The 24914-nt window shown below is 33.2% G+C and overlaps 4 protein-coding genes across 5 annotated transcripts in view; 3 read left to right on the top strand and 1 right to left on the bottom strand.

Moving 5' to 3' along the window:
• The window catches only part of LOC135834477 (modular serine protease-like), a 44677-nt gene extending 37780 nt beyond the window's left edge, over positions 1-6897 (top strand). For both annotated transcript variants that reach the window (XM_065348359.1, XM_065348360.1), the window contains 8 exons: positions 56-214; positions 401-612; positions 704-925; positions 1014-1163; positions 1248-1372; positions 1447-1626; positions 1714-1876; positions 6551-6897. In XM_065348359.1, coding sequence (XP_065204431.1) covers positions 56-214; positions 401-612; positions 704-925; positions 1014-1163; positions 1248-1372; positions 1447-1626; positions 1714-1876; positions 6551-6786 — 1447 coding nt within the window. In that variant the 3' untranslated portion in view covers positions 6787-6897. The remainder of the gene's footprint in view (positions 1-55; positions 215-400; positions 613-703; positions 926-1013; positions 1164-1247; positions 1373-1446; positions 1627-1713; positions 1877-6550) is intronic.
• Positions 6898-7879: 982 nt separating this feature from the next.
• Positions 7880-18285, top strand: LOC135834483 (coagulation factor X-like). Its single transcript, XM_065348366.1, has 7 exons — positions 7880-8069; positions 8164-8257; positions 16976-17125; positions 17237-17361; positions 17456-17635; positions 17715-17877; positions 17965-18285. The coding sequence occupies exons 2-7, from the start codon at positions 8170-8172 to the stop codon at positions 18198-18200; spliced, it is 942 nt and encodes a 313-aa protein (XP_065204438.1). The 5' UTR covers positions 7880-8069; positions 8164-8169; the 3' UTR covers positions 18201-18285.
• LOC135834480 (uncharacterized) lies at positions 8818-14824 on the top strand. The gene is made up of 2 exons (XM_065348364.1): positions 8818-11141; positions 14596-14824. Exons 1-2 carry the CDS (start codon positions 10019-10021, stop codon positions 14604-14606), a joined length of 1134 nt encoding a protein of 377 aa, XP_065204436.1. The 5' UTR covers positions 8818-10018; the 3' UTR covers positions 14607-14824.
• Positions 18286-18587: 302 nt separating the features above from the next.
• On the bottom strand, positions 18588-24573 carry LOC135834482 (venom protease-like). The gene is made up of 6 exons (XM_065348365.1): positions 24180-24573; positions 23915-24076; positions 23520-23676; positions 23247-23413; positions 22886-23136; positions 18588-18937 (listed from the first exon to the last, which is right to left on the bottom strand). The coding sequence occupies exons 1-6, from the start codon at positions 24241-24243 to the stop codon at positions 18773-18775; spliced, it is 966 nt and encodes a 321-aa protein (XP_065204437.1). The 5' UTR covers positions 24244-24573; the 3' UTR covers positions 18588-18772.
• Between the last annotated feature and the right edge of the window lie 341 nt (positions 24574-24914).

Below are 24914 nucleotides of genomic sequence, written 5' to 3'. Positions count from 1 at the left end.
GAATAAATATCTAAAATATAAACTGAACCTAATGAACATAAAATTATATAATCAGATGTAAAGAAAAATTTTTCCAATGCGAATATGGCGGATGCATCGAAGAAAAATATCGATGCGATGGTTTGAAACAATGTTACGATGGTTCGGATGAATTGGCACAGATGTGTAATGCAACTGTTCACGAAGATAAAAAAACTGAATCAGGAATTAATAAGTAAGTTTTTGAAAAATTTTATCGAACCATTTAATCTAAAAATGCTACCAATATCTGTTGGCTCACCACTGCCAACAATCCACCTCAAGTCTAAAATTATTCAAAAGATTGTACTCTTTCTTTTTTTTAAAAATGGTAGGTACATATTTATTAAAAATTAATACCTACATCCTTGTTTTAATTTAGTGAAACGTGCACCATACCGGGCCCACTTGTTGGTAAAACCATCTCATATCAGCGAAAACAGCAGCCGATATCATGCGTAGAAAATGGAGTAGTTCAAGAATTCACTATTGCTAACAGCAAGTGCAATTCTGGTTATTTTCCAATTGATGAAAAAAATTCAAATTCCGTTTGCTTCGAAGGAAATTGGATACCTCCGATTAAAAATTGTACAAGTAAAAGACACACTGATTTTTACTCAAACTTGACAGCTAAAAACTTGATGTGAGTGTGAGCTACACCTAATTCGAGTAATTTTCATCGCAGAAAGATGCGAAAAATTGGCTCCAATGGACGCGAACGTTGACCTGAGATGCTACCATAATGGATTAAAAATTCCTTGCAACGTAGACTCGCTACTTCCTGGAACAAAAGTACGCCCAAAATGCATGCCTTACCACACCTATTCGGATTACCGCCCTAGTTACGCTGAAATTACTTGTGACGACGAAGGAAAATGGGACAATCCTTTATTTTTCTGTGCCCTAGGTGAAAACTCGATCTGTTCAGTCATATTTCAATCTTACATCAATGTACTATGTACAATAATAATCTAATTCGCATTTCAAATTCACAGACTGCAAACACCCTCCTCCAATCAATCCTGGTGGAGCCGCACGGGGACTTATTGAATGTGTTGGCTCTCCTTGGCATGTAGCAATTTTCAATCGAGATCATTTACTCATTTGTGGAGGTACAATTATTCATCCTAGACTAGTTGTATCAGGTTGGTAAACAATTTATACAGAAAAAGACAAACGAAAACTCAAAAATGAAACACTTATTTCCTTCGAACATTTTTTTTTTCTAGCTGCTCATTGTTTTTATAATGAGGACACAGGCAGAACACATAACTTTACCGATTACGAAATCGTTGTCAGCAAATTCACGAGAAGTTATTCCGTGTCAGATAACGAAAATCAAAAACCATATGAGGTAAGCATTCCAAGGTAAGTGAGTCAATGGGCAAAAAACTAGAAAAAATTCTAATGCAAAAATATTCAAATCAGATTAAAGAAATACGCCTTTCTGGAAAAGGTTACATGGGCTTGAAAAACTATTTTACCGCAGATATCGCAATTTTAATCCTCGAACGAAACATCACCTCCAATCCAACGGTTCTACCAGCTCATATTGATTGGCAAAGCTTGGTATTGGGCGAATATCCACCAGAAGGAACACTTGGAAAAGTATACTTATGGCCTGAATATTGATTTCTCAATTTGTAAAAAACATTATAATCGAATTGATTTTTGGTGATATGTTTATTTACGTAGGTTGCAGGATGGGGACTTGATGAGAATGGCAAATACACCGAAAAATTAATGGCTGTCAGTTTACCTTATATAAGTCGTGCACGTTGCTTGATTACGGTCCCTGATGATTTCCGAGCGTACATCTCTTTTGATAAATTTTGTGCTGGTTCAGATAAAGAAGACAGTAAATATCACCTTATTTTTCTTCAGTTTCTAGACTCATTAAGTATGGCATTAGAAGCCATAATCAACATCGTTTGCGATGAAGCACTAAATCGGTTCGGAAATCGTGAAAATTCAGACTCCTATAATGCCAAACTTGAAACAGAATTAAATGTTCAGCTACCAAAGTTACAAATAAACGGTGCTTTCTACAGAAATTACAAGTAGCTGGAGAAAAGACAACCAAGATTTCTGAAAGCTCCAGAATGGCTTGAAAATGATCTAAATTGGCTTAGAGAGAGAGGCAATCAACTAGAGTTGCAAAGCAGGAGTTGGATTTTAGTTTTGATGAATTTTGAAAACTCCAAAAAGTTGCTTACTTGACGAATTTTTTGCTTTAAAAACCCCCTGAGAAGTGATCAATAGTTAAGGTCACTCATGCACTAAAAATGCACTCTCTAAAACATGTTAAAATTGGGAAAAATTTTGAAAAAATTGCACAAAAATCTGTTATAAGTAGAATTTTTTGAAAATTCCAAAAAATGTATCAAGTAGGTACTTATTAGGTATCAAAATTAAATTAAATCTCACAAAAATTGTATAAAATGGGATAAAAACCGTAAAATGGGCATAAAAATCAGTAAAAATTGTCCATAAAATTGATGAAATTTCCATACAATTGGATAAAATTAGACAAAAACTGTAGATAAAATGCTAAAATCTATTAAAAAGCCATAAAAAACAATTGAAAATGCTTGAAAATTGTTGAAATATTCAATAATGTGTACGAAAACAGTGAAACACCTTGAGAGTTACAATTCTTCAACCTAGCTAACGTTGTTTTTCAAAAAATATCCCCAAATTTTTCATCGAGCTAACGTTGCTTTTACAAAAAACTAACATTAACACGTCATAAATTTGAATAACCACCTTAGAAGTAATGATTTTTCATCCAGATAACGCTGTTTTTCAAAAAATATCCCCAGGCAGATGAATGAATAAATCTAAATTAAAACCACTTTATTAGTGCTTCTCCATCAAGCTAACGTTGCTTTTACAAAAAACTAACATTAATACGTCATGAATCGGAATAACCACCTTATGAGTGATGATTTTTGATCCAGATATCGCTGTTTTTCAAAATGTATCCCTAGACAGATGAATGAATGAATCAAAACTAAAACCACCATATGAGTAATGCTTCTCCATCAAGCTAACGTTGTTTTTCAAAAATATCCACAAATGAATTTTCATTACCTAACTTTGCTTTTATGAAAAACTAGCATCAACATGACATGAATTTTAATAACAACCTTATGAATGGCAATTTTTCACCCAGATAACGTTGTTTTTCTAAAGTATCCCTGAGCAGGTAAATGAAGAAATTTAAACTAAAAACACCTTATGAGTACATAATAATTTTTCACCCGGCATCCGGATAACGTTGTTTTTCAAAAAATATCCCTAGGCAGGTGAATGAATAAATAAATTTAAACTGAAACCACCTCATGAGTAATGGTTTTCCATCAAGCTAAAGTTGTTTTTCAAAAACATCCCCAAATTTAAATTTTATGTTGCTTTTACAAAGAACTATCATTGACACATAAATTTGAATAACCACCTTATGAGTGATGATTTTTCATCCAGATAGCGTTGTTTTTCAAAAAGTATCCCTAGGCAAATGAATAAATGATTCAAAACTAAAACCACCTTAGGAGTAATGCTTCTCCATCAAGCTAACGTTGTTTTTCAAAAATATCTCCAAATAAATTTTCATCACCTAACTTTGCTTTTATGAAAAACTAGCATCAACACGACAAAAATTTGAATAACCACCTCATGAGTGACGATTTTTCACCCAGATAATGTTGTTTTTCTAAAGTATCCCTTAGCAGGTAAATGAACAAATTTAAACTAAAACCATCTTATGAGTAATGCTTTTCTATCAAGCTAAAGTTGTTTTTCAAAAACATCCTAAAATGAATTTTCATCAAGTTAATGCTGCTTTTATGAAAAAAAAACAACATTAATACGTCATGAATTTGAATAACCACCTTATGAGTAATGATTCTTTATTCAGATAACGTTGTTTTTCAAAAAATATCAGTACTCAAGTAAATGAACAAATTTATAATCTAAAACCACCTTGTGAGCACTGCTTTTCCATCAGGCTAACTTTTTTCAAAAATATGTCCAAATGAATTTTCATCAAGCTAACGTTACTTTTATGAAAAACCGACATTAATACGTCAAGAATTTGAAAAACCACCCTATGAGTGATGAGTTTTCATCCAGATAACGTTGTTTTTCTAAAAGTATTTCTAGGCAGGTAAATGAATAAATTTAAATTAAAACCACTATATGAGTGATGCTTCTCCAGCAAGCCAAAGTTGTTTTTCAAAAACATCCCCAAATAAATTTCCATCAAGGTAACGTTGCTTTCACAAACAACTAGCATTAATATGTCATGAATTTGAATAACCACCTTCTGAGTGATGATTTTTGATCCAGATAACGTTGTTTTTCAAAAAGTATCCCTAGGCAGATGAATGAATAAATCTAAACTAAAACCATCTTATTAGCAATGCTTCTCCATCAAGCTAACGTTGTTTTTCAAAAATACCCCCAAATGCATTTTCATCAACCTAACTTTGTTTTTATGAAAAACTATCATCAACTCGACATGAATTTTTAATAACCACCTTATGCGTGACGATTTTTTACCCAGATAACGTTGTTTTTCAAAAAAATATCCCTGGGCAGGTGAATGAAGAAATTTAAACTAAAATCACCTCATGAGTAATGATTTTGCATCCAGATAACGTTGTTTTTCAAAAAATATCCCTAGGCAGGTGAATAAATAAATAAATAAATTTGAACTGTAACCACCTCATGAGTAATGGTTTTCCATCAAGCTAAAGTTGTTTTTCAAAAACATCCCCAAATGAATTGTCGTCAAGTTAACGTTGCTTATATGAAAGAAAAAAAAAACATTAATATGTGACGTATTTGAATAACCACCTTATGAGTAATGATTTTACATTCAGATAACGTTGTTTTTCAAAAAATATCACTAGGCAAGTAAATGAACAAATTTCATTTAAAACCACCTTATGCATACTCCTTTTCCATCGTGCTAACGTTGCTTTTATAAAAAGCTGACATAATACATTATGAATTCGAAAAACCACCTTATGAGTGATGATTTTTCATCCAGATAACGTTGTTTTAAAATATCCCAAACAGATGAATGAACAAATTTGAACTAAAACCATCAAGCTAACATCATTTTTTAAAAAAATATCCCCAAATGTATTTTCATCAAGCTAACGTTGCTTTTACAACAAACTAACATCAACACATGAATTTGAATAACCACCTTACGAGCAATGATTTCTCAACCTGAAAACGTTGTTTTTCAAAAAATATCCCTAGGCAGTTGGATGATTGAAATTTTGTATATTTGAAAAACCGCCTTATGAATTATGATTCTATAGCGAGCTAATATCGTTTTTCACAAAAAAAAAACCAAATGAACATGTTGTACGTATTTGAATAGTTACTAAATGACTAATGATTTTTCATATTGCCAACATTATAATTCTTTATCTAGTCAATGTTGTTTTTCAAAAAAATATATCCTTACATGAACAAATGAATGCGAATAAGCACCTCAAGAATAGGGATTTTTCATCTATTTAACGCTGTTTTCCAAAAGTACCCTCTGTTTTCAACAAAATAACCACACAAAAACAAATAAATTTGAATTACCACTTTATGGATACCTAATCAAAAAAAGTGCAAAATAAACATTTGAAAAACCATTTCATGACTCTTCATTTACCTAGCTCATGTTATTTTTTTATGCACTTTACAAAATGTCGTCCAATTTTGATCATACGAGTATCAATGGACTTTACAAAATTTTCAACGATTTCTTTTTTCAACAAATTTTTATTCATTTTAAATTGTATTTGGATGACTTATTTTTCAATAATTGTTGCGAAATTCTTTTTAATTGCACAATTTTTTTTCATAATTTATATTCTGTGTTGATACTTACAATTTGGCTAATTTTTTGTAATTTTGTACAATTGTTCGGTGTTATATCTTACAGATGTAAGTATCAATTTTCAATAGCCAATTTTCAACTATTCTCATGACATTTCAACTTGGTGTGATGGGGGGGGGATGTCTTTAAAGTCGAGAATTCGTTTAAATACCGAGAAACTAGTTTTGAAGCTGTTCTATGCTGATGGATCGGAGCAGCGGCCATCTCTCGAAAAATTCATTAAAAATATTCAACCGTACAAAACACACAAAAAAACGATTTTTGAAACCATTTTTCAAAATTTAGACCCCCCTTTCTATAAATTTGTCATTGCCCTATCTTTACAACACGGTTTAGAACCATTTTCAGCAGTTCTGGAGCCTCAAGTGGATTTTCAATGATTAGATTTTGCACCAAATTTTGTCAAAATAAACATTTTTACTTTTTAAAAAGGAAATGTAAACTTACATTTCAAAAAAATAATTTCAACGCTTCCATAAGGTCTATAATAAATACATTTTTAATGATTTTGATGATTACCTCATTCAGATGAGATTAATTTTTTCAAACGATTCGTTCAGACTATTCGTAAGAAATAACCACATTCACAGCGAATTTTTAAACACATGTGCTTTTTTTTGTCAGGTCCCAGTGTTCTTCAAGGAGACAGTGGAGGAGGTATATTTTTTCAAAAAGACGGTATATCTTATCTGCGAGGCATTGTTAGTGTGAAACAAGCATCGTTGACACCGATTGCAGCATTCACCGATTTATCGGATCATGCCCTATGGATTTTATCAGTAATTAATGAAATAGAAAAAGGATCAATCGATGAAAAAATTAACTCTGTGTTTCTTCGGAAAAACCCGAAGTTGGAGTGAGATACCTATTAGACTTTGTACATCATTTTTGCAATTTTTATATCTATGTATGTATAACTTATGTTTTTTCGTATTTTTCCCCCCGATAATAAAATATTTATTACGTTGTCACCTACGTGAGTTTCATTCATACTTGATCTTATGAATTGGCACTGATACAATTTATTCGATCACAATTTTCATTTGGGAATCCTCCTTTCCCCTTGTCAAAAAAACTTGTAGGTATTGAATGTTGGCAGACCTGATTAGAAAATTTTCTTATTTCATTTTATTTGCTTACATGATCGTTTAAGCAATAAGCATATTTTATTAGAATCTACATTCTATATGTCACATTTCTTGTAATTTAGCCTGAAAACCTAGTTACCTGCGGAAAACTTTTTCATACAAAAATTCATTTCCCTAATATAAAAAACATCAACCTCACAAACCAAATCTAACCCCCCCCCCTTTACGGGTGTAATGATCTTGTAATTATAAACACCTCCTCCCCCCCCCCCAAAAAAAAGAAAACCAATCACTTCTGACGCACGAAGACAACAAATTTTTCAAAGGGTATGAGCCAAAGATGCACCCGATACCGCCTGAAGGTTAAAAAAAATATATCTCATCAAAGAAGGGAAGGTAAGTCTTGCAAAAAATCAGACATAAACATACGTCGTCGGTCTTTCACAAAAAATTTCTTCTTGGAACGGAGTTACAAAGTCAGAATCGTACGATACACAGATGTTCTGGCAAAAATGAATGATTTAACCCGTCCAAGTTTTGTGTGTCTTTTTCTTCGTATCGAACATTGAGTAATAGACTAACCGCAAAAACTGTACCGAATTAATACAAAGTATACGATATGAAATACCGAGTATCTCAATTCATTATCAAAATTTTGAGAAATATGTAATTCTTCTTAAACTGCATCTTCCTTCAATATGTAATACCTGCCATATAGTACCTACCTAATGTATGCAAATATATACATTTTAGTACCTATGGTATGATCTTCCTGAATTCATAAAACCCAATTTCGATCACGATTACGTAGATATGTACTTATCTAGCCATCCATCTAGCTAGCCAATGAAATACCTTGAAAAACTAGTGACAAATAAAATCATCCATCTATAAAATCGTCAAATGATTTTGATTATGGTGTAAATACGCTCGAGCATTTATTCGTTGCAGTGTGCTAAAGTTTGAATGTAAATACCTACTCGCGAGTTCGAAGTGTTTTTCATTTTTCATAATTTAAGAAGAAGATACTTATAAATAATTATTTTTATCAAAAGGTGTGTTTACAAAAGTCGTGATTAATTTCAAAACATTTTTACAAAAATTAATTAAGCATTTAGATATATCTAATTATGTGAAATTTTTTTTTAGACCAATATGAGATTGAACATGTTTGTTAAAAATTTGAAGAACATTCACGAGCACGTGCTTCTACTTTTACTGTATTTTCATATCACTCAAATCAGTAAGTACACACTTAATGCTGATAATTAGGTATATTTAGTGACTAGGGTCAATGGTCATCTTGACTGCATTAGTCTCAAATGATTTCAAATATGTAGGGTAAGTAGTTATTTACCAATTAAAAATTTCCGTCTTATTTGTTACTCAAAGAATAATTAAATTGAGAAAAAAATAATTAATCCAAATGTATAAGGATGGTTGATTTTTATTTATCAATTTTTGAATATTTTTTCTGTAAGAGTAAAAAAAATTCATAAAATTTCCGAAGGCTCTAAGAACTGTTTTATTGGATTTGGAAGGTTGAAAATAAAATGAAAATTCGAACATATTTCATTCACTAGGTACTTCGATCGGAACAATATTCATACGAGAGGCCAAATTGTAGTTTTGAAAAAATTGACACGAGTTATGAAAAATTAAATACACAGGCTATTAAGATGTGAACGATGTTTTTTCACAGCCCCAAAAGTTAAAATCCATCTACATTTCTAACCAATTTGACCTTCACCTGGCGCAAATTTCAGGTTTGCTTTAAAATAACTTTTTTCAAATTTTCTCCCCTCACATTAGAAGAAAAAAAAACTTCGAAAAAATCATAAAGGGTCATTCCATGCCAAATCGGCGGATTTTTGCACGAGAAATCTTCGATTTTTTTCAAAATCAGATCAAGTTCAGAGGTCATCAAACGATGACGAATGACGCAAACCGGACATTTTTCGATTCTTTTTTTGGCGGAGCTGTGGGGCTCCAATGAGTTCTCCGAAATGGCAGAAAATGGAAATTTTCAGTTGCGAATTGCTCCGGTCGTACGTGGTATAGAATTTTGAACTTTTTTTCAAATAGTAGTACTTTGAAAGGGTAATCGACGAATGATGTCAAAATCAGTGTTGCCACTTTCAAAAACCTAAAAAAATCGATTTAAAAACTTATTATTTAAATATAACCACGATGTCCGCGAGTAAAAATTCTGAAAAAATTCTCAGTTTTAGTCCTTCTCATGTAGAATAACACATCGAAAAAATTGGACTGGTATTTTTCTTTCATTTTCGAGAAAAAAAATTACAAGTTTGGCACTTATTGCAAAAATACCATCAGAAACCTGAAAAATATAAAATTTTGCATTTTTGAGATATTTTACCAATGTGTAGTCGAACATTTGAAAAAAAAATTCCCTCCCTCGCAATTTGTCAACGAATTGGCGAAAAATACCATTCTTCGTGCAATAATTTTATGAGTGAAACATAATGAAAAAATGTCACCGCTGTTTTAAACAAAATCAGAAACCGTGATAAATGAATATTTTTGTATTTTCGAAATAGATATGTAAGTAGGTGCGATCCTTCGGGGCGCCCCTATAGATCCTACTACACACTACTCGTTTCTCCCAGGATCGAGACTCCGTTCAGAGGTTTAACGGATCAGCCAGAATAACTTTAATGGTTGAGAAATAAACCTCATATTTCTCCACCATCCGGTAGTTCGTAAGATCTCGATTGAATCGATCCTAACATCAACCATTAACTTATATTCGTGTTTTTTTTCGAGTTTTGTGTACATTTTTTTTTCATCTTTCTCAATTTTTTTTGCTGGTGTTGATATTAAAAAAAAAAAAAAAAAAAAAACGATTTTTACCTACATTTATTGGTGGTATTGTGCGTTTCGCGAAATTGAAAGTACCTATTTTTCTGTTTTTCGAGTATTTTTTTTCTGTACATTGATATACATTTTTTTGAGTAAAATTTATCGGAATTTATCGGTTAAAATGCGTACGCGATCGGATAAAAATGGTGCTGATGCTGAAGGCGGTGGCTCACCCGAGATGACACCAGAAGTTCAGTTACTGATACAGCAACAGGTGCAAATGCAGGTACAGGCGATACTAGCTGCTAGTAATAATTCGTTATTTTCGGACCAACAGCAACTTATGGCAGCTGATAGGGCATACATTACGCCAACTTTTCAACTTCGTTCTATGGGTGATCACGAAAAACTCAATGGGCATAGAAATTTTCGAGCCTGGCGAAATATGGTCGAGTTAGACTTACGTGCTCTAAATCTATACCCTTTTATTACTTCTCCAAGAGGGTCAGAAGTAGAGATTTCGCAAGCGAAGAGAAATGTACTAGATGCACAAACTATGCAGTATATTACCATGGCCGTTTCCAGGCCTATTGCAGCCAGACTCCATGATTTAAATACTGCTTACGATATGTATGGGTACATATCACAAAATTATGGATCTGGGAGAATCCAGGATATGGTGGATCTCCATAATCGATTCGTTAGGCTGCGTTTTCGTCGTAATTTTGACCCAGACCGATTTATTGCTGACTTTGAGCAGATGATTAATGAGTATCAAAATTTGGGAACAGTATTCTCCGACGAATATATAACCACAATTTTTCTTCAAAAAATAGAGGGGATCTATGATCATCGAAGCCCTTATTCGACGTTTTTCTCTACGATCACCACTCTGCCTGATGAAAATCATACATTAGAATTCATCAAGGAACGATTTTTGAGGATTGCTGAAAATGACAAAAATAAGAAATTCTCTGATAAAAAACCCTTTGATTCTAAAAAGCCAGAAAATGATAAGCGCAACGAGTCTTCCTCTTCCGCCTCCTCTGCCTCTGGTAAAAATCAACGAAAACGTCCAATTGACTCCACTGAAAAATCCGACGAGCCAAAAGTGAAAATTTCCAAACCTAAGTATACACCTCAACAAGTTGAACAACTCAAGACTATGTCCAAAGAGGAGAAATTGAAAATACTTTGCACGAAATGCGGGGAGTATTTCCATAAAGAGAAAGACTGCCCAAATCCGGGAAAAGCCTGCTATGGATGTCGTGAATATGGTCATGTTCGAGCTGATTGTCCTAAAGGTAACGATTTTAATAAAACTGTATTATTTTTAGTCGATTCTGGTGCGAGTCATCACATGATTGATGATCAAAATTTACTGAATAATTTTACTCTATTTGAGAAACCTCAAGTGGTGACTACTGCTAATAAAGACGCACCTTTATATTCACTTGGTGAAGGTTGCCTATTTTTATCAGTGATTTTTGGAAAAACTAAAACAGCTTTAATGATTAAGAATGTTCAATATGTGCCTAAAATTGACGAAAATATTATTAGCGTATCTACTTTCAACATTCAGTTCAAATCTGTATTTGTTTTGTATCCTCAAACAGGGCATATATTAGATCGAAAAACAGGGATAAAAATCGCCAAAATTGAACAATCGAATGGTCTTTATAGGCTAAGAGCTGAACTTATTGACAGCCCAATCAAATCTAAAAATGATAACAAATCAAAATCGACTGTAACCTTACCAATAAAATTGAGTAAAATTACGAAGCGAAATAAAACTCGAAATTTGAAACGAAAATTAACACCTAAACAGTTGGAACTGTTGAAGCAGGAAGGGGCATTATGGCACAGGCGAATGGGACATATATCCGCTTCTGCAGTCAACAGTTTCAAAAATGTAGCATTAGGGGTTGATAAACTAATTTGCGAAAAAACAAATCCTTGTGAAATTTGTATGAAATCAAAACAACATAAGAAAACATTTGACAAAGATAGGGATAGGGCCACCAGACCTTGTGAGTGTATTCACGTAGATCTGATGGGTCCTATTAATCCCCCTACCTTTGTGAAGAAAAATGTTTACATTATGTGTGTTACTGACGATTATACACGATATTTACAAGTTTTTCTAACAAAATCGAAATCTGGCTCAGAAATAGCTGAATGCTTGAATGAAGCTTTTCGTTATCTTCAGGCTCAGTTCCCTGGTGCTGGACAATTCAAAATTTTGCGATGTGACAATGGCACCGAATTTACTGGAAGTGAAGTGAGGGCCATTTTAACAAAATATGGAATTATTACTGACGAATCAGAACCTTATTGCCACGAGCACAATGGGTTAGCTGAACGAATTAATAGGACAATTCAAGAGAGAGCTCGTGCTCTGCTCTTTGAATCTGGATTTCCTGTTGGAATGTGGGGATTGGCTGTACATGCCGCCTGCTATATTTATAATCGAACCCCACATTCTGCATTGGATATGATAACACCTTATGAAAAATTTTTCGAATCAATACCTGATGTCTCAAATATAAAAATTTTTGGCTCTAGGGTATATACTTTGAACGAAATTATACCAAAAGGAAAGAAATTTACTTCGCGATCAAATACTTATTATTTGGCTGGTTTTACAAACACTGGTTGTACAGTATTTGATCCAAAAACTAACAAAACTTCGGATGTTTGTAGTGTAGAAGTAGATGAAACAATACTATATAAAAATGACTTTCTTAACAAAAATGTAGGAACATTTTCAGTGGTGGATGAGTCCATACCTGAAAATACAACTAATACCTCTCAGATAGATGAAAGTAAGACAATACAAGTAAATACTGTACAAAATGACTCCGATTCAACTTCTGGTTCTCAGGTTGAAGAGAAAAATTCGGAAGATTCTGGTAAATTGGAAACACATACTTCGGATGTTGTACCTAATATTCCAAATCTTACACAGGAATTAGACTCCGATCCTGAGACTCATGAAATTGATGAAAATGACGAGTATAATATTGATAACATAGAAAATCAACCTAACAACCTAAACCTTAAATATTGTTTCTCAAAACCATGGCTATTATTTGCTAGCAGAGAAAAACCTGCTACATATAACGAAGCAATTTCAAAGGACAACGTTGCCAAATGGGGCACACCTATACAAAACGAACTTGACGCTTTTAAAAGGCATAATGTACTCGAATTGACTAAACGTACAAAACAAATGAATGTGATTCCACTTAAATGGGTCTTCACTGTAAAAGAAAACGGCACACCAAAGGCACGTTTAGTCGCAGTAGGGTGCAGGGATAAGGAGAAGTATGATTCAGCCGATACTGCCTCTCCTACTCCCTCTACCACTGCTATACGATGGTTGTTTTCTTATGCTGTGCAACACTCTTGGAATATGTATCAATTTGACATAAAGAATGCTTTTCTACAAAGTAAAATGGATCGAGTCAAATATGTCAACATTCCACAAGGTATGACTGGCGACTCGAAACGATTTGTGTTTAAAGTAAATAAAGCACTGTATGGAATGCCTACGGCACCAAAATGCTGGAATAAGGAGTTTGACGAATTCATGGCGTCACTAGGTTTTGTTAGAAGTGAGAGAGACCCGTGCATTTATGTAAAAATACGAGGCAAATTGGTTACAATTGTGCTGCTATATGTTGATGATATAGTGTGCACTGGTAACGATGAGATTGAAATACAGGCTTTTATTACCAACCTTAAAAATCGATCTGAAATGAAAGGATTAGGCAGACCAAATAAATTTCTTGGCTTTGAAATTGACTGGAGGGATAACAGTAACTCTGTCTTTCTTCACCAGTCAAAATATGCAAATTCTCTTTTACGTACATTTGGTATGTCTGAGTGTAGTGTTGCTACCACGCCGATGGTTGCTATCTCTTCTCAGAAGAAAACAAAAAACGATGATTTGAACGAGGAACAGCCATCCTATTCTTATAAACAGGCGATAGGCGCTCTTTTGTATTTGTCAAACAATACGAGACCAGATATGGCTTTCTCTGTAAACTATCTTGCAAGGTTTCAGTCAGACCCGCAGGAAATACACTGGAGTCTACTAAAACGTGTTTTAGAATACTTACAAGGTTCTAAGAATTTAGGCTTATTGTATTCTAAAAATAACGATGTGACTACTACTGTCAACACATTGGACGCATACGTAGATGCCGACTATGCTGGAGACCAAAGGACACGTAAGTCGACTACAGCCTATATCATTCGCCTGTATGGTAATCCTATAGGCTGGTGCTCAAGATTACAACGCTGCCGTGCTGAGAGCTCAGCTGAAGCAGAATACATGGCTATCTGTGACGTAGCTCATGAGATTCTGTTTCTAGCTAGACTCTTTGAGGAGGTGATTGGGCCAATATCTTACCCTCTCACTCTCTTTGAAGATAGTACGTCAGCGATGTCCATTTGCAAAAACTCAACCAGTAAAGGAAGGGTTAAGCATATCGAATTAAAATATTTAAAAGTGAAAGAATATTTCCGAAGAAATATTCTCAAAGTAGTGAAAGTAAACTCAAAAGAGAATGAACAGCTGGCCGATTTTTTAACGAAACCCCTGGATGAAAATGACTTTAAAATTTTGAGATCGAAAATAATGATACAACCATGCTGAGGTTTCTCCTAGAGAAAAATCAATAAGCATAATACTTGATAGAATCGAATGCATGAACAGTACTGTAAATAAGATCGATGTCTTGGCTGTTACAGGTCGTAAATAAAAGGACAGAATGGATAAACGATCACATGAGGGACGATTTTTATTTCCTGTTGAAGGACTTGATCGAAATTTGTATTTTATTCTTTTTAGATTCGTATTATTTTATTTTTATTTAGAGAAATAGAATTATTCATAAACAGGTTCGTAATTTTTAATCAATAGACTACCGATGTATAGAATATGGTAATGGTAATTTCAGGCTATTAATTAGTTTATTTGAACTCTCGAAAAATTACAAATATCTATGTAGGTATTGTTCCTTTGAATTAAAATCATTTTATTTGACTATGTTTTTGAGTTCATCAATTGTTGGTAAACATTTCGAGAATGAGAGTTGGTTATTTCATATTATGGCAATGTATAAAGAAGAAACTTGGTTTCTGTGTTATGCTTGCTAGAGACGAATAAGGTAGGACTTTGTGATAGGTGCAAAGAAGAAATTATGTTTCTGGGTTGTACTATACATGAGAAAATATTGCGACGAATTAATGAACGAATTGACTTGTAGTGCACGACAAGTTATTAAACAATTCACTCAATCGATTATTGCACGAAACATAAAATTGTCACTCTGGGAAGGGGTGAGCAATGAATTTTTACCGAATTGAAACTCGTACGTGTGGGAAGGGGTGTAAGTAGGTGCGATCCTTCGGGGCGCCCCTATAGATCCTACTACACACTACTCGTTTCTCCCAGGATCGAGACTCCGTTCAGAGGTTTAACGGATCAGCCAGAATAACTTTAATGGTTGAGAAATAAACCTCATATTTCTCCACCATCCGGTAGTTCGTAAGATCTCGATTGAATCGATCCTAACAAGATATTTCACCAATATGTAGACGAACATGTGAAAAATCTCCCCTCCCTCTAATTTGTCAGTGAATTTACGAGAAATATGTACTATTTTCTGGCTATGAGTTTGCAAATGATACATATCTTACTGGAAAAATTTTGCCAACGTTTTAAACTTCTCATACAACTTTTTACTAGAAGTGACCGGGTCAAGTGGAACGATTTTTACTTAACTGAAAATTGTGACTGCTTGTTTCAACTTTGACACCGCGTAAATATTTTGTTATTGTATAGTCCCATCGTTTGGCTAGAAAATGACTACTCATTTTTCAAATTTGGTCCTAAAACTTGGGCTCCAGAATTTTTTTTCTGAAACAACTTTTTTCCCACTTGACTCGATTCAAATTTCAGAGGGAATGGACAACTTTTCATGCTGAACAACATATTAAGAAATTCAGGATGGTTCTATGTCGCAGAGTCGATTTTTTTATTTAAAACATGAAAAAAAGTTTTGATTGGTGAAGTCGACCCATTTGACCCCTATTTTTACGTATCTGTTGAAAAAGTTGAAAAAACCCTTTCACTCGATGAAATGAACTCATCACAAAAAAATCAAAATTCAAAAAAATTCAAAAAATGAACGAATTTTAATTTTTTTGCTATAAGTGTGATTTTTATCAACTTTTCCATGAAATACGTCAGAAAGAGGTGAAAATAAGACAACAGAATAAATTTAAACTTTTTTTGATGTTTGGAATTGAAAATTGATTTTTTTCGAATTTTGATTTTTTGCCATGAGTTTATTTCATCGAGTGAAAAAGTTTTTTCAATTTTTTCAACAGATACGTAAAAATAGGGATCAAATGGGCCAACTTCACGAATCAAAACTTTTTTTTATGTTTTAAATCAAAAAATCGCATTTTTTCGCAAACTTAAAATTTTTTTAAATCGACTCTGCGACATAGTACCATCCCAATTTATTAATATGTTGTTCAGCATGAAAAGTTGTTATTAATATATTTTTTTCAGAATTTTTGAGCGTCAGAACGATATGAAAAATACGTTTTGAAACTTTACGAGCTGATTTTTGGTTCCAAAAAAAGTGGCAACACTGATTTTCATGATATCACCAAAAAGCCGTTCAAAACCTCTAACCATGGGAAAAAGTTCCATTTCGGTAGGTATCGCTGTTATCGAGTAATCCACTGCTGAAATGGATAATATTTTAGGTTCACTGAAAACTTTGACACCCCTTGGCAGCCTTTAAAAAAGGGCTAGAGGGCTGCGATTTACACCATTGGTCATCTCTTCTAAAGGTCATTCCACAAAAAAAATTTCAAAAAAATCGCCGAACCCACTTACCACTTCTTGGTCGAATTGACGTGGAATGACCCCTATACTTACTACTGGATTTTTTTTCATTTTCAAATTATACCTTAAACATTTGGAATCATAAATTAAGTTGATTAAAATATTTATTAAGTAAAAATTTCACTCGTGTGTTGATTTCTGAATCCTGATATTGATTCAGTAATATACACTCAACACTGCAACCTAATTCACATTTTAAATTCGCAGATTGCGTACAGTCTATTGACATTGTTACTCCAGTCGTAGGTGGAAACACTGAATCGATCCATGACTCTCCTTGGCACGTAGCAATTTTCAATCAAAAGAAAATATTAATTTGTGGAGGCACAATTATTCGCCCTCAGTTAATTCTATCAGGTTTGTGAACGATTTGTGTAGAACAATAAACAAAACGAAGTGAAAGTGAACTAAAAGGTTGGAAATTGGAAACAAAATACACCCACTCAATCTTGAATGTTTTTTTTTCAGCTGCTCATTGTTTTTATGACGATAAGAAAAACAGGACACATAATGCTTCTGATTTCGAAATTATCGTTAGTAAATTTACGAGGAATTATTCTACAATTGACAACCAAAATCAAAAAATCTATAAGGTAATAAGTACATGCATCTATTTTATCAGAATTCCACTGCCTTGATAGTAATTTGATAAATTACTTCTGAATATTTTAAAAAAATGCTTTTCAGATCAAACAAATACGTCTATCTGAAAAAGGCTACGCAGACATATATAACAATTACGCAGCCGATATAGGAATTTTGATTCTCGAACAAAACATAACCTTCAATACAAACGTTGCTCAAGCTCATGTTGACTGGGAAAGCATAATTGAGGGTCGATATCCAGCAGAAGGTATTAAGGGAAAGGTAAGCACTTTGATTTCTCAATAAGTATAAAGGAACATTATAGAATTAATTTTTAGCGATAACCTTATAACTTGCTAAGGTTGCGGGATGGGGATGTGACGAAACTGGTAAATATCCAGAGAAGTTACAAGCTGTCTGGTTGCCTTTTATAAGTCGTGCACGTTGTTTGACTACTGTACCGGTTGATGCTCGAGCAATAATCACTTTTGATAAATTTTGCGCTGGTTCACATGAAAATGGCGGTAAACATCTAACAACTTACCATGAGATAATTTTTTCTACCAGTTTCGTGGTGAAGTTGGTTTAAAATAGAGTGTTTTTTTTTTAAGGTCCCAGTGTTCTTCAAGGAGACAGCGGAGGAGGTATATTTTTTCAAAAAGACGATAAATATTATCTCCGAGGCATTGTTAGTGTGAAACAAGCATCATTGACATCCATTGCAGCATTCACCGATTTATCGGATCATGCCCGATGGATTTTATCAGTAATTAAAGACGTGGAAAAAACATCATTTGAAAAGAAATCAGATATACGTTCTGTGAGGAGAAAACTTAGTTTGAAATAAGGTACTCGAGTTTGTAGAACTCCATTTTTTACGAATAAAGCTTTTAGAAAAAATGTTCAAGTTTTTCTTTGTATCTTTTTTCTTCCAAAAAAAAAGTACATAGGTTTATATCAACCTGAAAAAGGTAAATGTACGTATTACATTGAGCAAAACTGACAATGACATCATAGCCGAAATACGAATACGTATAAATCGAGGTACCTATTACTTAGTATTGGGATAATTATGTGTTCTCGCAGGCAGATTAAAGAAAATACATTATATAATCTATGTAGGTATACACTTTCATATGCTTCAGAAACAAAAAGAGTTGGAGGGAAAACCCAGTTGCATTACATGATGTGCCCATAGGAGACGGTTTATCCAAGAAAACTAAATAGATGACCATTTCATTAAATCACAGTTTAGATTTTTTTTCTCTTTTGAGACATCTTATTTTTTAAATACATATGTATAAATACTTAGGCTAGGTAACTCAAAGTATAAAATGTAAGTAGGTAAGTAATTTGAAAGTTTTCATACAATTAGTCTTATATTTTGAATACATTACATATTTACTTGTAACTCGAGTATTAATTAATTATACCAGTCACATTTTTAATCCAGTCTGAATACGAAGCTACTTTCGTATAAATCCCAGGAAAACTTGGGTCACCACATCCCACACCATAAGACACGATTCCTATTAAATGCCATCGGTTTTCAAGCGGTATAGCTAAAGGTCCACCGGATGCTCCCTAGAAAAAAGTACAAGAAATAGGCATTTAGTTCTCTCTTCTCTTATAAGCAAACCCCAATCAAAAGGCATGGATAAGAATGGACCTGCATCGCAGCAGGCTCCAAAAAAGTCGAATTTTGATGGTTTTCAAGCGGATTAGGTACCTATGAAAACACACCAAATAATATCTTGTCAAAAAAAAAAATTGCACCCTCCCCCCCCCGGTCGATCCTCCGGGACAACTTTTTTCTTAAAGGGAGAGTCCTAAGGAACATTTATAGCCCTTGTACTCCAAAAAAAAGTGGCCCTGCTTACAAAATGGCGGCCATTTTGATTGACAGGTCAGCCAAAATCGCAGATTTTGCGTTCCAACATAGTACTTTCACTAAAATTTTCAAACTATACAGAGGTAGATGGAAAGATCAGGCAAAAATTTATCACCTGTCCAAATTTCAAGTGCTGAAGTGCGTTTTTCGATTTTTGGTGAATTTTTGAAAATCAAATTTAGGCCAAAAATGAGGGAAAAAATCAAAATTTTACCAAATTGACCAAGAAAGCTGAAATTTGGGATATACCCTATTTTCGACAAGCAAAATTGATTGGAAACAGTTTCAATCCGTTTTGAGCAGTTCTGGAGCTTCCAGCAGATTTTTGAATTTCGAAATTCCCAAAAAATGCCATCAAATTGGAGTTGTAAAGCTGAAATTTATTCTAAAAACTGATTTCAATACGCTACGAAGTACTTCAGGTGAATTTCAAGTCGTTTTGGAGCCTCCAGCGACTTTTTGAAAATTCCTAAAGCCTCCAGCAGATTTTTCAAACTTGAAATTTCCCAAAAATTTCATCAAATGGAGATGGAAAGCTGAAATTTACTCTGCAAACTAAAATACGCTACGAAGTCGACATGCTGGTGAATTTCAAGTCGTTTTGGAGCCTTCAGCGACTTTTTGAAAGATCATATGGCATTTTTTGGAAAATTGAAATTTCCGAAAAGTAACTGGAAGCTTTAAAATCATTTGAAACTACCATGTAGTCGACTTCATACCGTATTGAAATCAGTTTGCGAAGTAAATTTCAGCTTGCCAACTTTATTTGGTAAAATGTTGCGGGAATTTCAAGTTTCAAAAAAACATCTTGCGCAGTTCGCAAGATCAACCGACTTTGCTCTAAATATACCCCAGTAATTTACCAACATTTATCTCAGTAATTTACCAGACATTACTTAAAAATTTACCAATTTATCAAAATGCGCGGAAGTACCCAAATTTACCGATTTAATGAATATGAAAAGTCGAAAACATCGACAAAATAAAATAGTCAATCATAAGTAGCCATCATATTACACTTTTATGAAATTGATTTTCAAATAAAAATTAGCGTACTTATGAAGACGTAACTGTCATATTACAAGTGGAATAATATATCAGGAAAATTGTTGACAAAAAACAAAATTATTACCGAAATTTACCAATTTACCGAAATTTAGCTATTTACCAAAATTTACCAATTTACCAAAATTTACCAATTTACCTATTTACCGAAATTTACCTATTTACTGAAATTTACCTATTTACTGAAATTTAATTTACCTATTTACCAAAATTTACCTATTTACCAAAATTTACCAATTTACCAAAATTTACCAATTTACCAAAATTTACCGATTTACCAAAATTTACCGATTTACCAAAATTTACCAATTTACCAAAATTTACCAATTTACCAAAATTTACCTATTTACCAAAATTTACCAATTTACCAAAATTTACCAATTTACGTAAATTTCCCGATTTACCAAAATTTAGAGGTTTTTAATGGCTTAATTTTTATCCAGAATTGAAATTTAGCTATTTACTGAAATTTACCAATTTACCAAAATTCACCAATTTACCAAAATTTACCAATTTACCAAAATTTATCGATTTACCAAAATTTACCAATTTACTAAAATTTACGAATTTATCAACATTTATCAATTTACCAAAATTTACCATTTTACCAAAATTTACCAATTTACTAAAATTTACTAATTTACCAAAATTTACCAATTTACTAAAATTTACCAATTTACCAAAATTTACCGATTTACCAAACTTTACCGATTTACCAAAATTTACAAATTTACCCAAATTTATCAATTTACCAAAATTTACCACTTTACCTAAATTTACGAATTTAGCAAAAATTACCCCAGCAATTTACTAACATTTACCTCAGTAATTTACCAGACATTACCCACTAATTTACCAATTTTCCATTTTACCAAAAATTACCCCAGCAATTTACCAACATTCACCTCAGTAATTTACGAGACATTTCCTCACTAATTTACCAATTTTTTACCGAATTTTAACTACCCCAGTAATTTACTGTCAAAGGTTTTTACCAATTTACCAAACTTTACCAATTTACCAAAATTTTCGACCAACTTTAATTACGAGTAATTCACCAAAAATAACTAATCATTTTATTTACTAAAAATTACTATTAATTAACAAAAAAAAAAAAAAATATCAAAATTTACTGGCTATTTACCAAAAACTTAATGTTTTTTGTTAAAACAAAAATTACACTAGAAATTTTTGAAAAATTTTGATTTTTTATGGCAAAAAAATTTTGGACGGATAAAATTAACAAAAAAATTAACAAAAAAATCAACAAAAAACTTTCTTTTCTTGACTCGCGCGGGATTCGAACACCGGACCTTCGGCGTACCAATCTGCATCCTACACACCCTAACCACCCCATCTGTTTGTTGGGGGTGAGCCGTTTGCGAGATATAAGGGTTTACACAAATTTCTGCTTATCCATAACGTTGAAACACACTTAAACGTTCATATCTCGTAAACGGCTGAACCGATTTCGACCAAATTAAAAATTTCTCTAGTTCAGTATCAAAGCAATATTTTGCCATCATCAGTTTCGACTTAAAGTTCGGAGCTTTTGAGTTCAGCGTGACACAAAATTATACATAAATTGATATATAAATAAATATATAAATAAATAAATATATAAATACTGTCTTATAGTACATTGCGAGATCCGACATATACACAGGCATTGCGAGATCCGACCCAAAAAATTTCGAAAAATGCTAAAAACTCAAATAATAACCCTACAACTTCGTTCGAACGAACGTTGCAGTGTGTAAACAGTGCCTTTCTATGCATTGCCGCCATCAATTTCGCGATCCGCATAAACCGAGATCCACCAATGGCCTAAACCTGATTTGGGGGTGGATCTCGCAAGATGCGTCGTTTATCTATTTTCAAAAATTGTATATAAGTATATGAATAGGAGGCAAAACGAGATCCGGCTGAAAATGTGTGTACAGGGTCCCCCGGATCTCACAAGTACCATGGCATATGAGAGAACTTGCGAGATCCGGCAAAAGGATCTCAGGATCTCGCAATGCCCGATTTTATATAAAACGGATCTCATAATGTATGGTTTTTACATGTATATATATATATAAACTTATCTCGTTTTGCGCCATATGTCTTATCGTGATCAGCACACTCCAAAACGTCAAGAAAACCCACCCCACCCAAATCATCAACCATCATGACAAATACAATACCTTACTTTTCCGTTTCACGGCAAAGTCGGTAAAACCTACCGGAGGCTCCAGTAATTTTAAAAAAGTCGCTGGAGGCTTCAAAATGACTTGAAATCCACCTGAATTCGTCTTCAGAGAGTGTTAAAATTAGAGTGTAGAGTAAATTTCAGCTTTCCATCTCCATTTGATGAAATTTTGTGAGAATTTAAAGTTTCAAAAATGTACTGGAGGCTCCAGTAATTTTCAAAATTCACCAAAAATTCAAAAATTAACTTTGGCAACTGAAGGCTGAAATTTCAGTTACGAGAGCTTCAAAACGGGCTTTTTCGACCTATCTTGATTTTGGTCAAATCAGAGACTTCGTGTGAAGTTTGCTTCCCTTGTACTCGTATATTACAAATAACTTACTTGACAAGCGTCTGAACCATTTCCTCCAGCACACAATACTCGATTATCTATTATCGTACTATATCCTTGGTATCTTTCAACACATGTTTCGGTGTCAATTAAAGGAATAGAAGCAGCTTGTAACGCTGTTGATGGCTCTCCTCCTTCGAGATAACTACCAAATCCAACCACATAAGCAGTTTTGTTCTTATAGTACGAATCATTTTTAAGCCATTCTCCTTTTTTCGTAATGCAAATTGGACGTATGTATTCTGCAAAAAAAAAAAACAACAACAAAGCAAATTAAAAAATTATCAACTTTTTTCGTCAACATACCTACCTACGAAATACTTAATACGACTGAAAATACGCAAATGCTCACCAGTAAATTCAACAGGATCTTTCAAACGTAGTAGAGCAATATCGTTAATAACTGGATACAGAGAGAATCCAGGATGTACGTAGACCTTATCGATGTAAATTTCGATAGGCTTTGCTCCATCGGCAACACTGTCGTTTAAATTCAAATCACCAAGAAGTACAGATTGTCTAAAACAACACACACGATAGAATATTTTATTATTCGGACTCATCGAGAATTATTATCTACATACATACATATTTTAATCGTTTTGTTAAAAAGTAGCTCGCTTACAATGTCACATGGACGTTATATTGAACAACGCAATGAGCTGCTGTTACCACCCATTGATTGGAAATAAGACTACCTCCGCATTTTGATTTAGGTTTTGGGTGTTCGTAGGTTGGGGTACGATTTCGATACAAGAGCCCAGCCATCCATGGCCAATCACCTTAAACAAAAACAAAAAAATTATATAGCATAAGCATAATATTATGATATTACAGATTTACTCACACGTTTTCTGTTTGATTCAAATGTTCCCAAACTAATTATAATTAAGATTTTTTAAAATAAATTAATACTTTATCTACAAAATTTTGAAAAATCCAATCTTTCTTTATTGTTGTATTTTTTTAATCTAAAAAAATTTATTTTATTTTTATTCGGGAGAAAAAATTTTAATTTACCTAATTTGGAATTTTCAGCATTGACCATGCTGGGATCGGGATCACGACGACTTTTCGGTTTGATTTTTGAAAATGACGTGACGCCACATTCGAAAGCATTTCCACCAGCTTTGTTGGCAGGATTTATCGTAGATGTTGATGGTTTGATCTCTTCGGGTAATGCTGAATAAAATAATAAAATACATACAAGTAAGACTACACGTAACATTCGAAGAGAAAATAATTCTAACGCAGAGAAAGTAGAAATATGCTTGCATACACTTACCAATCAAGTGAACATCTTGGGTCAATTTTAAAACAACGCACAAAATTATCCAAATTTTCGACATTTTTGGATTTTTATCGATCACAACAATGATTAAAAATTTTTAAATTTATAAAACCATCACAACACGAACTACGAAGCAAAACAACAAACAACTAGTCTGAGAAAAAAAATATAAAAAGTTTATCAAAACGAACGCTAAAATTTTTTGTTATTCAAATGTCAACTGTGTAAATAAAACAGAAACTGTTTTATATTTTCGTCCAGCTAATTTCAATAGATATCTAGGTATACAGAGACGTATTGGTCCTATACCGTGACTCATGATTGAATGACGGAGTAGCTTATATGTAGCTTATCACTGTGTACTTTATGCGACTAATGAGTTCAGACTCGCAGAAATTTTATCTATTTTTCTAATTTCACCCAAACTTCTGTTGATGCGAGATCCGCCTACATTTCCTTTCACGTTATCTACTCGTATACATGTCTAATTGTCTATGTAGATGTACTCACAATTCCACACGCCTGCGGACAAAGGTCGCGTCCTTCTATGAATTTAACTCTTCTTTCATAAAACCACGTTTTAGAGTCTCTGTTTTCTCTTTTTCTTGCTTAGTCTCTCTGTCACTTTCCTGTGAACGCTCCTTGAACCTGTTTCATAACTACCCTCGTACTCGTCAATTCTTGAAATCGTTAAATATGCGACAAATATTTATTGAGAATTGGGATATT

Source organism: Planococcus citri, chromosome 2, assembly GCF_950023065.1.
Source record: "Planococcus citri chromosome 2, ihPlaCitr1.1, whole genome shotgun sequence".
NCBI classification, from domain to species: Eukaryota; Metazoa; Arthropoda; class Insecta; order Hemiptera; family Pseudococcidae; genus Planococcus; species Planococcus citri.
The sequence above is the reverse complement of the archived record's forward strand: the minus strand, read 5'-3'. Positions and strand labels throughout refer to the sequence as shown.

Coding starts and splice junctions, on each gene's coding strand:
- LOC135834483 (XM_065348366.1), top strand. CDS start 8,170: ATGAGATTGAACATGTTTGTTAAAAATTTGAAGAACATTCACGAGCAC. Junction 8,258..16,975: donor TTTTCATATCACTCAAATCA/GTAAGTACACAC, acceptor TTAAATTCGCAG/ATTGCGTACAGTCTATTGAC. Junction 17,636..17,714: donor CAGAAGGTATTAAGGGAAAG/GTAAGCACTTTG, acceptor TAACTTGCTAAG/GTTGCGGGATGGGGATGTGA.
- LOC135834480 (XM_065348364.1), top strand. CDS start 10,019: ATGCGTACGCGATCGGATAAAAATGGTGCTGATGCTGAAGGCGGTGGC.
- LOC135834482 (XM_065348365.1), bottom strand. CDS start 24,243: ATGTCGAAAATTTGGATAATTTTGTGCGTTGTTTTAAAATTGACCCAA. Junction 24,077..24,179: donor CCAAGATGTTCACTTGATTG/GTAAGTGTATGC, acceptor TATTTTATTCAG/CATTACCCGAAGAGATCAAA. Junction 23,414..23,519: donor TATAACGTCCATGTGACATT/GTAAGCGAGCTA, acceptor GTGTTGTTTTAG/ACAATCTGTACTTCTTGGTG.